The 13,175-nt window shown below is 47.0% G+C and overlaps 1 protein-coding gene across 4 annotated transcripts in view; it reads left to right on the plus strand.

The window, feature by feature from the left end:
* Usp36 (ubiquitin specific peptidase 36) overlaps positions 1-11,633 on the plus strand; it is a 37,327-nt gene extending 25,694 nt beyond the window's left edge. For 2 of the 4 annotated variants that reach the window (XR_002817676.1, XR_002817677.1), the window contains exons 14-22: positions 2,513-3,172; positions 3,791-3,921; positions 5,909-6,499; positions 7,036-7,235; positions 7,909-8,010; positions 8,715-8,830; positions 9,190-9,338; positions 9,557-10,917; positions 10,957-11,633. Coding sequence is in view for 1 of the 4 variants with exons in the window: in XM_023699276.1 (XP_023555044.1) it covers positions 2,513-3,172; positions 3,791-3,921; positions 5,909-6,499; positions 7,036-7,235; positions 7,909-8,010; positions 8,715-8,830; positions 9,190-9,321 (1,932 nt within the window). In the remaining 3 variants the exon portion in view is untranslated. Of the gene's footprint in view, positions 1-2,512; positions 3,173-3,790; positions 3,922-5,908; positions 6,500-7,035; positions 7,236-7,908; positions 8,011-8,714; positions 8,831-9,189; positions 9,339-9,556 lie in introns of all 4 variants that reach the window. The other 2 variants (XR_002817678.1, XM_023699276.1) reach the window with 2 other exon arrangements.
* Positions 11,634-13,175: the final 1,542 nt, after the last annotated feature.

The following is a 13,175-nucleotide window of genomic DNA, read 5'->3' on the forward strand; positions in this document are numbered from 1 at the left end:
AGAAGACCTCTAAAGCAAGAGAGACATTCAAATCCCTGCACCCTCTTCCCTTGGGATCATTCCATTTTCCTTTTCATGACATGAGCTTGCACAGCCCAGCATACTGTTGCCTTAATAAACTTTTCTGCTGCCTTCTCATCAAAAAAAAAAAAAAAAGAAGAAGAAATAGGTACAAAAGTTCAAAGGGAAATAGAAGTGAGTTTTAATTAAACTCTGAAAATAGGAAAACTTTGTAAATTTAAAATTGAGAGAGAAGCCAGATGTGGTGCCACACACCTTTACTCTCAGCTACTTGGGAGCTGAGGCAGAAGGATCAGAAGTTGAAGTCCAGCCTGGGCCATTTAGCAAGCCCTGTCTCAAAGAGGGAGGGGCTAGTTGGGGATGTAACTTAGGGTAGAGTATTTGCCTACCATGAAGGAGTTCCTGGTTTAATCTCCAGTACTAGGAAAAGATAGGAAAAGAAGAAGGACGGAAAAAAATGGAAAGAAAAAATGAAATATAAATTGATTAAACTAAAACTTAAAGGCTTATGTGTAAGATATTAAATGATGAAATTTAAAAAAAAATATTTGCAGTAAGAGACTGGGAGTTTAAGTAGTAGGGTGCATGCTCCCAATTCATGAGGTTTTGGGTTCCATCCCCAGAACTACAGAGAAAAAATTACAATAAAAAGTCAGCATTTATAACATTATCTTATTGAGTGGGGTGGGGCAGGCAGGGGTATACCATGAGGAGGACTGTAAGTTAAAATCTCAACCTAGGGGTTGGGGAGATATCTCGATGGCATAAGCACCTGCTTGGTAAGCACAAAGCCCCATGTTTGATCCCTGGTACCACATGCTGTGCTGGCCCTGGAACCCTGGGTGCACTGTGCCAGCCACTGAAACCAGGCATGGTGGTACACACCTGTAATCCCAGTGCTAGACAGGCTGAGGCAGGAGGATCTCTTACGAGTCCAAACTACATAGCAAGACCCTATATTGAAAGAATATTTAAAAAATCTCAACCTGGACAATTTAGTGAGACCCTGTCTCAGAAAATACAAAGACCTTGGGATTAGCTTATTATGGAGGCCCTGCTTGAGTCTTCAGTACTGAAAAGACAATAAAACTCAATTAGAATGATTGAACATCACTCCAAAAATACAAGTGGTAATATAATGGCGAAAGATAATACAAATCATAGTATATTTTGAAATAGAAATAAATATTGCTAGTAAGAGAATAGCCTAGTAATTCCCTATCTAGAAAATTTGTGAGGTTACTAAGGTACAGAAAAACTTTCAATCTTCATAAAATTTGTGAGGTATTTTTTGGTTTTTTTTGGAGTGTGTGTGTGTGTGTGTGTGTGTGTGTGTGTGTGTGTGATGCTGGGGTTTGAAACAAAGGCCTCACTTGTGCTAGGCACATGCTCTACTCCTGACCCAAATATGTTTTAGCACTGACTGTAAGATTGGGAGTAGGTTGGAAGACCATGGCAGTAGATGAGAGAGATGCAGGTAGGGGTTGTGGGGGCTTCTTGGTCAAGCAGAGAAGGGCCTAGACTAAGCACATAAATGCAAAATAGGTTATTTTCATACACTTTAGTGTTACGAGGAAAGAGAAGTATAGAGCACTGTGTTAATTGTACACTAAATAGAAAGCAACCATACAAGGGGATGGTAGCTGTAGCAGACTTTGAAGATGTTACTGAGAGAATATCTGTGAAGGTGCGTCAGACCATAGCACTAAGACAGACAGGGATGTAGCTCTGTAGGCTGAAACCTTTCAGAATGAAAGTCCAGGAGAAAGCACTAGCATTCTAATACATAGCTACATTTAGGTGCTGGCTTCAGTTGGTATATTTATGTTTAGGTTGGTACATTTTTTCCTTTCTTTCTCTCTCTCTCTCTTTTTTTTTTTTTTTGCGGAACTGGGGATTGAACTCAGGCCCTTGTGCTTGCCAGGCAAGTGTTTATTCCACTAAGCCATCTCCCTGATCCCCACCTCCTCACCAGCTTGCTTGCTCTGGCTCTCTCACTCTTTCTCTCTCTCTTGCTCTTGTTGTCTCACTCTTTTTTTCTCTGTCTCTTTTTTTGTCTTTGTCTTTTCATGGTACTGCAAATTGAACCAAGGGTCTGCACACTGAGCCATATCCCTAACCCTTTTTAATTTTTATTTAGAGGTAGTCTTACTAAATGGCGAAGTTGCCCATACCAGGTTCAAACTTGTGATCCTCTTACCTTAGCCTCCTAGAGCGCTGGGATTACAGGTGTACATCACCATGCCTGGCCTACCTTTGCTCAAATGCCAATGCCAACGTGCTTCTCTCATAGTAAAGATGGTCTTAAAGATGCATGCCTGTGTAAACATGAGCTGGGGAACAGTGAATCTGCTCAGATCAGTGTCAGAGACTCTACCACATGCCTATAGTCTTTCCCAAGTTTGCACATTAGAGGCCACCCATGCTCTGGGAGCCTGCTTTGATTTAAGAACAGCGACCTGATGGTACTTTCTGCCTTGATCTCCTTTAGCTACAAGGCCCTGTGACCATGAGGAAGCCGCAGGCCCCTGAGGAAATTGGTGTGCCTGTTTCCAGGAATGGCTCCCTGCAAGGCCCAAAGTTACAGAATGGATGTGTGCCTGCAAAGTCACCCTTGGGGTCCCCTCCTCCCAGATTGGCCCACACGCCCACACATGGGCCAACCCTCCTGAATGAGAACGGGAAGAAAGTGAAGAAGCAGGTCCCCTCGCAGCACTGTTCCCCTTCCCTCCGAACTTCTCAGGGCTCACCTGGTACCAGCGAACCTGGGAGCCGACGGCAGAGCTCCTGGGACAGCAGGGACATTGTCCCCTCTACCTCACTAAAGCTCCTGGCTGAGACCACTGCCAGTGGGCATGGCTTGAAGGGGGAAGACAAGATTGCAGACCTTGAGAAGGAGACTTCCAGCAGCTCCAGCCCGGAGCACTCTTCTAGCAGCAGCCCTAAGGTCCCACAGGCCTCCGGGGGTGGAGCTGCCCATGATTCTCAGGGAACAAAGTGTCCCACCTCTGGTCACTCCAAAATGCTGCCCAATGGGTTGGATTCTAAGATGGTGAAGCTCAAGTTTCCTGTCCTGGGCAGCACTGCCATCGAGCCCATGAGCCTCATGTCTCCTCCACCAGCCAAGAAACTGGCCCTGTCTGCCAAGAAGGTGGGTGTGTGGGTGTCTCGACCCTGAAAATATCTTGGGGCCCAAGTCAGCATGCTTGTAGCTGGGGAGTAGAAAATGGTGGGAAGCTTAGGCTCCTTTGGTTTGGAGGAGCAGGTGCCTTTGAGGCATCTGTGGGAGATGCAGGTTACACAAAGTCTATCTTGGGGTGAAGGCAGTGGGGTTTGGCTGAGGCCTGTTCTCCTTCCTGCTGTGGATGGAGCATCCTGGTTGAACCACAGTCCTCCAGCAGGTCTATGGTCGGAGCGGGGTCTGCAGGGAGCCGGAGCCCAGGACCCTTACACAGAAGTCTGGGCTGCGGTGTTAGTGTGTGGCTCCAAACTTACTGGGGCTGCCACACAATGCTATATTGTTATGCTGAGATTTTTGTTTAAATTTCCTTCCTTTTTCCTTTTTGTTTCTAACCAATAATACTTCTGATTATTCTACCATTCTTACCCTCTACCTCCCTTTTTTTCCTCTCTTGTCCCCTCATTCTTTCTGGGCTCTTTTATTTTTTTATTTTTGTTTTATTTTATTTTTATTTTACTTTTATTTTCCCTCTTCACCACGTAAACCTTTTTTAGACCACCAAGTTTTTATTTATGTCAATAACTGCAGGCCAGCACCCTGCGGAGGGCGACCGGCAATGACCTCCGTTCACCTCCGCCCTCACCACTCTCCGACCTCACCTACCCCATGACAGCCACTCACCCCGTCGTTGCCTCCACTTGGCCTTTCAGTAAATCCAGGTGAGCTCTGGTACTAGACCTCCAGGTGCCATTTATCTCTGCTATGGTTACACGTACTGGGCTGTTGAAGAACTCTGGGCCTTTGAAGACTTAGACCCCCTCTTACCTTCTCTGTCCCCATCTGTAAAGGAGCCTTGCTTGGCCAGAGTCAGTTTAGTCACCTAGTTTTCAGTTTTTGTCTTCTTCGTCTGTTGGTCACATGCATGTCATAACCTGCTGTGCTGTGGGTTACGCTGTCCTGATTCCCTGAGTGAGCTCAGAGGCCTGTAAGTCCTGCTGGCCTTTCTGCCTATAGCTATCATGCCATGGTCTCCTGTCTTTTTGTCCCTGAAGAGACCCCCTTGGTTCTCTTGCCATGGCTGCATGGGCTCCTAGAATGAGGAGACTGGTTTCAGGCTCCCCCAGATGCTCTTTCTGAAGTCCAGTTCTCCTGCCCCAGTGAGACAGTGACAAGGCACCTACCTGATTGTAGAGTTGAGAGTTCCTGACAGATTGCTGTGTACTGGGTTATCTGCAGCCAGGTAGGGAACAGCAAAGAGCAAGTGAAAGCTACCCCCCAAAGATGACTTACTGTACCCCACCCACATCCCTCAGCCTCTGCCTTCCTTTCACATTTATACACAGGGCCCATCCCTACCGTAGTATTTTTTAAAACTGCCACTTGTTGACAGATGCGACCAGCACAGCTCAGAGAGCCTTTAGCTTTACTATGGCATGTGGCTCAAGAGAGGCAGGTTGCACTGCATGTGACGTGGCACTCGGTCCTATCACTCACATTGTAGTGTGAGTTGGCTCTGTAACTGCACCCAGTTTTTCCAGCGCCCGGGCTCTTAGGGAAGTAACCATGGGAGGTATGTGGCCTGCTCTTGGATTTCTTAGCAGGCTTATTTTCTTCCAGGGACCTGTGGCTTTGGAGATTTAATGACAAATTCAGACTGGATTTTTTTCTGACCATTCTTACTTAGTGAAGCTTGCCCTTTTTGAAACACATTTGATTGAAAACTCAGAACATTAGCATTGGTAAAAGTACTTTGAACTGTTTGATCACAAGAAACTAGTGCACATAGTACTCATTGAACCCAGTTTTATTAAGCTATTCCCAGTCGTTTTTATTTTAAGATAGGCACTTGGGGGCCAGCAAGATAGCTCAGTGGTCTAACGCTCCTGCTTAGGCAAGCATAGGGAGCCACAGAGGACCAAGATTCAATCCCCGGCATTGACATCACATGCCATGCCAGCCCCACCCTCAGTGTGGGCTGAGCCAACCAAAAAAAAAAAAAAAAGATAGGCACTTGCTAGGTTGCTCAGGTCAGGCTTAAATTTATGATTATCCTGCCTCAGCCTCAGAGGGCTGAAGTTATGGATGTGTGTCAACACAGCTGACTAGTTTTGACCTTAAGTAAACATTGAACGCTATTAGCCTATCTTCAAACATACTTGCAATTTATGTGTATATGAAAATGATAGGAAAAAAAATCTTTTGAGGGGCTGGAGAGATGGCTCAGTGGTCTAAAGCACCTACTTAGAACAAGCTTAGCAAAGCACAGTGGACCGCGGTTCGATCCCCCAGCACCACATGCCAGCCAGCCCCGCCCCCTGGTGGGCTGAGCTGGCCACACACACACACACACACAATAAATAAATGTAAAAATAAATAAATAATTTTTTTAAAAAAAAATCTTTTGAAATTCTTAGGTGAGGGCTGGGGAGATAGCTCAGTAGCATAAGCAAGAAGGTTCTGAATTTAACCCCTGGTACCACATGCGATGCTGGCCCCAGACCCAGGCATGGTGGTGCACACCTGTAATCCCAACACTGGGGAGGCTGAGACAAGAGGATGACTATGAGTGCAAACTGCATAGTGAGACCCTGTATCAACAAAAGAAAAAAGAAATTCTTAGGTAGAAAAGGGAGGGAGGGTGGCCCGAAGGAAGAGCTCCATGCAGATGTTTCAGAATGACCTTTCTGTTACCCGCTTTCCCTACAGGGCTCTCTCACCTGCTCCCCGATCATCCAGCTGTCCGAAGCCTCCTGTCAGCACTCCCTCTGCATCACTGTCCAGTAGTATTCCCCAAACCCCACAGATACCAGAGCCACAGAGCTGCTCTTCCACCCGGACTTCCCTGCCTCAGGTCACTGGGGACTTGGCATCCCCTTCACACCAGCCCCTGGAAGCCAGCGAGGCCTCTCAGAGCCCCTCTAGGAAGAGGCACAGGAGCCCTGGGGGAAAGCCTCAGATGCTTGGCTCAGAAGCATGTATCTCGCAGCTCCTGGGGGGGGCAAACGCAGTGCCTCGTAAGAAGAGGAAGAGGAAGAAGAGGAAGGGCCCAGAGAGCCTGGCAATGGCCATTCCTCAGGAGCAGATGCAGGGGCCACCTTGGAGCCCCAAGAACAAGAAGGGACAGGCAGAGCTGCCAGCTCCCCCATGGAAGGCAGAAGACACAAAGCCCCAGGTGGATAACCAGCAAGTGAGCTATGTTGTGGACAGCCAACATGTGAGAAGCAGGAAAAGGAAGCGGAAGGGAGCAGAGGGACTCTGTGAAGAAGTCAGCCTTCACCAGGTTGCACCCTGGCACAGGTAAGAGCTGGGCGAGACACATGCCCTCTGTCAAGACTGTAGAAACTAAGCAGTCCTGTGCCAGATAGATGTGCTCTTGATAGGTAGAATATTGCCCTGGACTGCTAACTTTTGCACAGAGAGCAAAATGTCTTCTGTATAGTGTCAGTGGATATTAGTTCCTGGAGGATGATTTCATCCAGGCCATGGCCGTCATTTTTTTTTTTTTGTCCAAAGACAGGGTCACGTGCCCTGGGCCAGGGTGAGGTGTGGAGGGTTGCCCTAATTGAATTAAAAGTGTGACCATCTAATATTCTTGTCCATGTTCCTCATGCTGGATGTGTGTCCATGTATCAGATCTTGTCTTCCTTGACCACTTTTCCAGCCACAATGTGGTATGAGTGATGTCATAGAGAACAGCTTCCCAAGTTGTCCTCAGTGTCACGTTAGGGGCAAGTTTCCTACAGAGTTGAAGGAAGTGGGTCAGGTGCCTGTCACTGAGCCCTGCTGTTGCCTTCAGTATGCTAGCAGGGCTAACTGTCACTTTCGATACCCAGCAGCTGCACCTCCATTGACCACAGAGAACGTGAGACCAAGGCAGAATCCCCAAGGAAAAAGAAAAGGAAGAAAAGAAAGCCTGAGGCACAGCAGGAAGAGGAAGAAAACAAACATCCAAAAGACTCGAGGAGCACAAAGCCCAGTGTCCCCATGGGCATAGAGTTGAGTGTGAACAGCCAACTTGCTGGGGACCACCCAGGTGAGAATTTGGGAAACTTGAGGGCCCCTACTAACAGTGACGGTGTTGATGCTTCCATGTTCCTCACATGAGGCCATTCTTAAGAGTTTCATGCTCGACCGACCAAGCTAGCCAGGCACCTGAGGCCATTCTTAAGCACTGGCCATGTGTTAGTTTCCAAAGCTATAACATACCTGAGATGATCACCTCAGAGAGAAAGTTGTCTTCTTGCCTTGGGCCTGTGGTGAGGTAGGGTATCATGGCCACATGTGGCAGAGCAGAGCCACTTACCTCATGGCTGAGGTCCCACTGTCCCCTTTGAGGACACACCCCAGTGACCTAAAGAGCCCCCACATTCAAGCTTCTATCACCTTCCAGTAGCACCTTCCTGAGGACCTGTGGGGACCTTTATAATCCACACTGTTTCTGGCTAATAAAGTAGATTCCAACTGGAGCTAGTTCCTCCCATCATTAGACTGAGGATTAATATTGTTACAGTTTTGGTTTTGGCTTACTTTTTCAGGACTTCACTTGGATAACAGCTGTTCAGTAAAATTGTTAAATACATTAAGCACTTCAGTGTTAGTAAGTGAGCATTTGTCATTAGTAAATTCTGCAGTTGTGCTGTCAGTGAGAGCTATGTAGCAGTTCATTTTGAACATCTATAAGTGGATCTTGACCACTCTTCTTACAGGGCTTGGACAGGCTCCTCTTGGACCGTGGAACAGGGAGCGAGAATCTGATGTGGTCCAGGAGTTGCTCAAGTATTCATTGGATAAGGCTTACGGGAGACAAGGTATGGCTCCTGCTTTCCTTGGCCTGGTTTATTTGGAGGTGGGGTGGAAACAGGCCCTAATGCACTGGGAGAAAGAAGGGATGCAATATCTGACTTTAAAAACAGGAAGAAGAATCCCCCTACCCCCATCCTGTGCCCTCAGCCATAGCAGAAAGGTAGGTTCTGTCTTAAGCCTAGGTTCTGTCCATGGCATGATGCAGAACAGCACCTCCTTGCAGGAGTATCAGGATCCCTAGTAGATAGGGGCTGTTGCACATGGTCCTCTGGCGCCTGTAGTGGCCACTTAACTTGGAGCCTTATAAGTCAGACCACCAGAACAAACATGGGATCTTCTTGAGTGAAGGCACAGGGCTCTGAAGAAGTGAGCTACATAATTGCTGATACAGTTTAAGCAGAAGAGTCATTGGTTCCACTTTGACCATCATGTAAATTGCACATTCTGTCCTCCTTTTTCCCCCTTTGCTTGTCCATTTCCACCAAAAGATGACACTTGGGCATTTTGAGTATTAAGAGTAGATGAGTTGCCAGGTGTGGTGGTAAACCTCTTATACCAGCACTCGGGGCTGAGGCAGGAGGATCACTGAGTTCGAGGCCAGCCCGAATTGCTTAGTGAGACCTTGTCTTAAAGCCAAAAATAAATAAATTGATGGATCTAAATTGGTACAAGTCTGAAGATCACCTTACATCATGCCTGTGTTGTCCAGTTCTGACTTGGGATGGAGAACTGTCTGCGGTCAGTCGGGATGCTATTGAGGACAGCAAAATGGCCCAGACTCAGACAGTGGTTGATGATTGGGACGAAGAATTTGATCGTGGCAAGGTACGGAGTGTGTGTGTGTTTGTGTATGTGTGTGTGAGACCAGCTGATGAAGAGGTTTGTATGGCTCACGTGAACTCACTGGTGTGAAGAACAGGCATGTGGTAAAGAGCAGGGTGAGGCTGGAACCAGTTGCCCAGGCTCCATCTTTCGTGCATGTTCCACACTGTGGGCAAGGCTGTGACTATGTGATGCTTCTGTGCCTTCACCAGCACATCGGGTGGCAGGCCTCCCACAGGCTCGTGTGTGGCACGTGAGAGTGCACCTGTGCCAAGTGCACTTGCAGTGCATGTGTGGTAGCGACCGCCTGGATTCAGTGGAGCCCTCACTGAGCCTTGTGATCCCTGTGGTTCTTGATGTAGGAGAAGAAAATGAAAAAATTCAAGAGGGAAAAGAGGAGAAACTTCAATGCCTTCCAGAAGCTTCAGAGTAGACGGAACTTTTGGTCTGTGACTCATCCAGCCAAGGCCACCAGCCTTAGCTACCGCCGGTGAACGTGATGTCAAAATAGGTCAGTTTCAGGGTGTGTATATCTGATGTGATTGTGTTGGGGGGGGGGTGATTCTACGTGACGTGTGGTGTGTGGTGTGTGGTTGTGTGGAGTGCCAGTCCTTTGCAGAAGTGACCTCGTGGCATTTTCAGCTTCCCCTTTAGGGTGTACAGGAGAGTGGAGGAGGGAACATCAGGGTTCTTGATTCTCACCAGGAGGACCATGTGCCTGTCCCACAGCCTCCTGGAGCCGTCACTTCCTGGGAACCATTTGTCTGGATCTGAGGAGTGGCCTCATGCAGACTCAACTGCCTATCACCTCAGGCTCTGCTGTGAGCCTGCCACGTGGAGGGCTGCAGCATCACTGCAGACAACCTGCTGTGGAGGCCTTGGGGACATTCACAACTAGCCCCAGAAGAAACCTCAGCAGGTGGTGTCCAGCAGAGCTGACCACAACCTGTGGGACATTTGGAAGGGGCCAGCATCCTTGTGGTCATGGACAGTAGTCTGGGTGGGCAAAGTCATCTGCTCCTGTCTGGGACTGACAGTGGGGACAGGACCGTGCATTTCCCGGTGCATCCTGTGCCCAGAATGGCAGGCATGCAGTTGGAGGCTCTTCCTAGTGAGCCGTCACTTACCTCCTCCTGAGCCTGGCACTGTCCTGTCCTGCACCCCGCCCCTTTTGTTCCCTCTACGGGACATGTGTCTGTATGCCTTACTATCTGCCTTGGAAAGGGAAGAGCTGGTGCCCACCTGCACCACCGCCTCTGCCTTTCTGGGACTGGCAAGGTAGCACTTTCAGCGCATCTCAGAAGCAAAGGCTGTTTGGGGTGGGGAACTCTTGAATTATGTGCCAATGCATCTGCTTCTCAGGCTGCTATCTGTTCCAGGGTGACTTTGCCACAGCTTTCCTTGCAGCTGAAATAACCTATGGGTCTCTATGGAGGTGGTGGTATAGGGGATGAATTCTCCACTATTTTACTACTTAATACAAAGCATTTATTTTTAACCAGGCCTGTGGCTTCCCAGCAGCAATATATTCCCCTAATAATATGCAAATACTGGCTTTGTGTGCTCAATTTTGTGAGTGCTTTTGAATCTAGATGATTGTATGACTCAAGAAGATCCCTTTTTTATCTTGCTCAAGCTGTGCCTGCAGACTTATAATTTAATAAACATGAGACTCCTCAGTGAAAGTGGTGTATCCAAGGAAAAGATAACACCCCATCAGTAGAAGGTGTACAAGTACATCGGAGGTCTTTCCTCATGAGATTCATCCCCTCATCTCTCCTGGGCTGCCCAGGGCACGCGGGCAGGAGCCCAGCCCCCTGGCCTGGCTGTTGCCTTCGTCAGTGCAACCCTTCTTGTTTGCTCTGCTCTCAGCTCACGACTTTGCTCAGTCCTTGGGTACTGAGAGGAGTTGCATCCTCATATAGTGAGGGATGGCTGAGGTGGTTCTGTCAGTGGTTCTTTTAGGTTTTTCTCCCTTTGGTTTTTTACATTAGGGGAAAGAGGGAGGGAATGGTGACACCGTGGCCTGATCACTTCTAGACAACAGTGGATGGTAGCTTTGAATGCTGCTCAGGATAGGCCTGGCATTAGTGTGCTCTTGCTTCCTAATCTGTTGTCTCAGAAGGAAGGCTCACAGGCAGCTCTGTGGGCAGGGCTTGCTTCTCCATTAGAGGGTTTGACTCAGTCTTATATTAACTGTTTCCCTGGGCATATTTATTCCATGACGCTCTGTTGCTGAAAATGTAAGTTGTCTGCTAGCACAGACTTGATCTCCTTTGTGTCTCTGTCCCCTCCTCCAGTTGGCCTCGTCTTTTCTCCTAGGCTGAACGTTGTAGGACCATTTATTGGGGAAACCAACTCTGTATTCTCTCTGGCAGTTGTAAATCCTGGCCTGCTTTCCTGTAGTGTTTGTCACTGTGGGGTGGAGGCAGGTCCTTCCCTTCTGCAGAAAACCATCAACCAGACAGGCATGAATACGAATGCGCCCAGATAACCATCCACATTGTAGGTGACATGTACATATATAAATACATAGAAATACCTAAACTTTTGTATAACAGCAGTCACTTGGTTGGGTTAGAACCTGAGAGTGGAGGTAGGGGACCCATGTGTAGTAGACCACCTCCCCAGTGTTCCCTTCATCTTGCACACCTTCCACTGTCAGGAGTCATTCTCCCCCCATGTCCTGGTTGTGTAGCTGCACCTATATGTGAAGGGTTCCCACCTTTTCCACTTCCTTTCCAAGGACCTTGGGAGCCCTGGTTGTTCCTAGATCTTGGTGCAATAAAATGTGTCTTTGTGAGTCCTTTCTGTGTCTGACTTTTTAAGAGATGTATTCCAGCCAACTCCTTGTGGGTTTCCTGAGATCAAGTGAAAAGTTATCTTTGTCATACTTTCACAAAGCCATCCATAGCAGAGGAAACCTCCAGACCTTTGTAGTAAAAAATAGAGACCAGCTCCTACTTGAGAATGAAAAAAGGATAAAGAGAGGTATAGTAGCTCATGCCTGTAGTCCCAGCACTTTGGAAGGTTGAGGCAGTAGGATTCCAAGCTCAGCCCAGCTAGGGCAGTTTAGCAAGACTATTTCAAAGAAATTTTAGCTAGGGGCCCTGCAACAACCAAACACAAAAAAATAAAGTAACAGATTCTTTTGGGTCAGCTCTTAAGACATACAAGGGCGCATACAACTGGAGGGAATTTAGGTTAACAAATATATAGAAGCTTAAGCAAATACTCTTAGAACATCTAACCACATCTGAGTCATCATCACTGTGATGGAAGTGCCTCCTATTACCATATTTCTGAGTAACTTCATCATTTAAATGGTTCAACAATGCAGGCCAAAGTCACTTGCCAAAATGAAGTTTGCATTTCCTTAAAATATAGTCTACTCACAATTTCTCTGAAAAGTTGTTGCTCTATTATTCATGGTTTTTTGGTTGTTTTTGTTTTTGTTTTGGTGGAACTGGGGATTGAACTCAGGCCCCTGCACTTGCCAGGGAATCGCTTATTCCACTGAGCCATCTCCCCGGCTCTTCATGGTTTTTTAATGTGCATACCCTTATCTGGAGATAACTAGGGTTGTTTCTGAGAGTAGGCTAAATGGAGAAGAGGGGGAAACAGTATTATCACCAAGACAGTGTGGTGACACATTTTTTTAAAATGTACATTCACTACTTTTGGTAAAAATAAACTTGTCAAGGTCAAAAGCCTTTATACTATAGGACAAAAGATTTTGAATTTTTAGTATCTCAGTGACATGCAGGCTTTCAGGAGTAATGATCTTCCAGGCTTATTTTGGTCTGCTTTTATTTTGTAATGATCATTTACTATTGAAATCAGTTGACTGTTCTCAACTAAGATTTTAATTAAGTTGGTAAGTCCTCAGGAATGTCTGAGATACTTATAATGTTGCTATTCAGGTTTTCCCTGTCCAAAGTCTGACAATAAAAATTAACTTTAAAATGAAAAATTTTTTTAGCTAGGCATGGTGGCTATGGAGCCTCTCACTGGTGACAGTGTTGTGTCTGTGGGAGTCAGCACTGATCAGAGGCAAACCAAACATGGAGCTCACCCTGGGCCATGACTCTGCCATAGGATATCCAGGAAGAAGTGTTTGAGGCCAGCTGGGCTAGATAGTGAGTTCATGGCAAGCCTAAACTATATAACAAGACTGTCTCAGACCCATGTGCCCTCTCCAAATGCTTTTGATTCTTTTGGGACAGGGCACATGTTCCTGGTCTTGGTGTGTGTAAAGCTGAAACACAAAACCCAACACCCACAGTTTAAAGGAGAGGTCTAATTTAGCTCACAGTATTAATGAATGATTGCTTCGCTCCACTGCAGA

Source organism: Octodon degus, unplaced genomic scaffold (assembly GCF_000260255.1).
Source record: "Octodon degus isolate 3935 unplaced genomic scaffold, OctDeg1.0 scaffold00112, whole genome shotgun sequence".
Classification (NCBI taxonomy): domain Eukaryota; kingdom Metazoa; phylum Chordata; class Mammalia; order Rodentia; family Octodontidae; genus Octodon; species Octodon degus.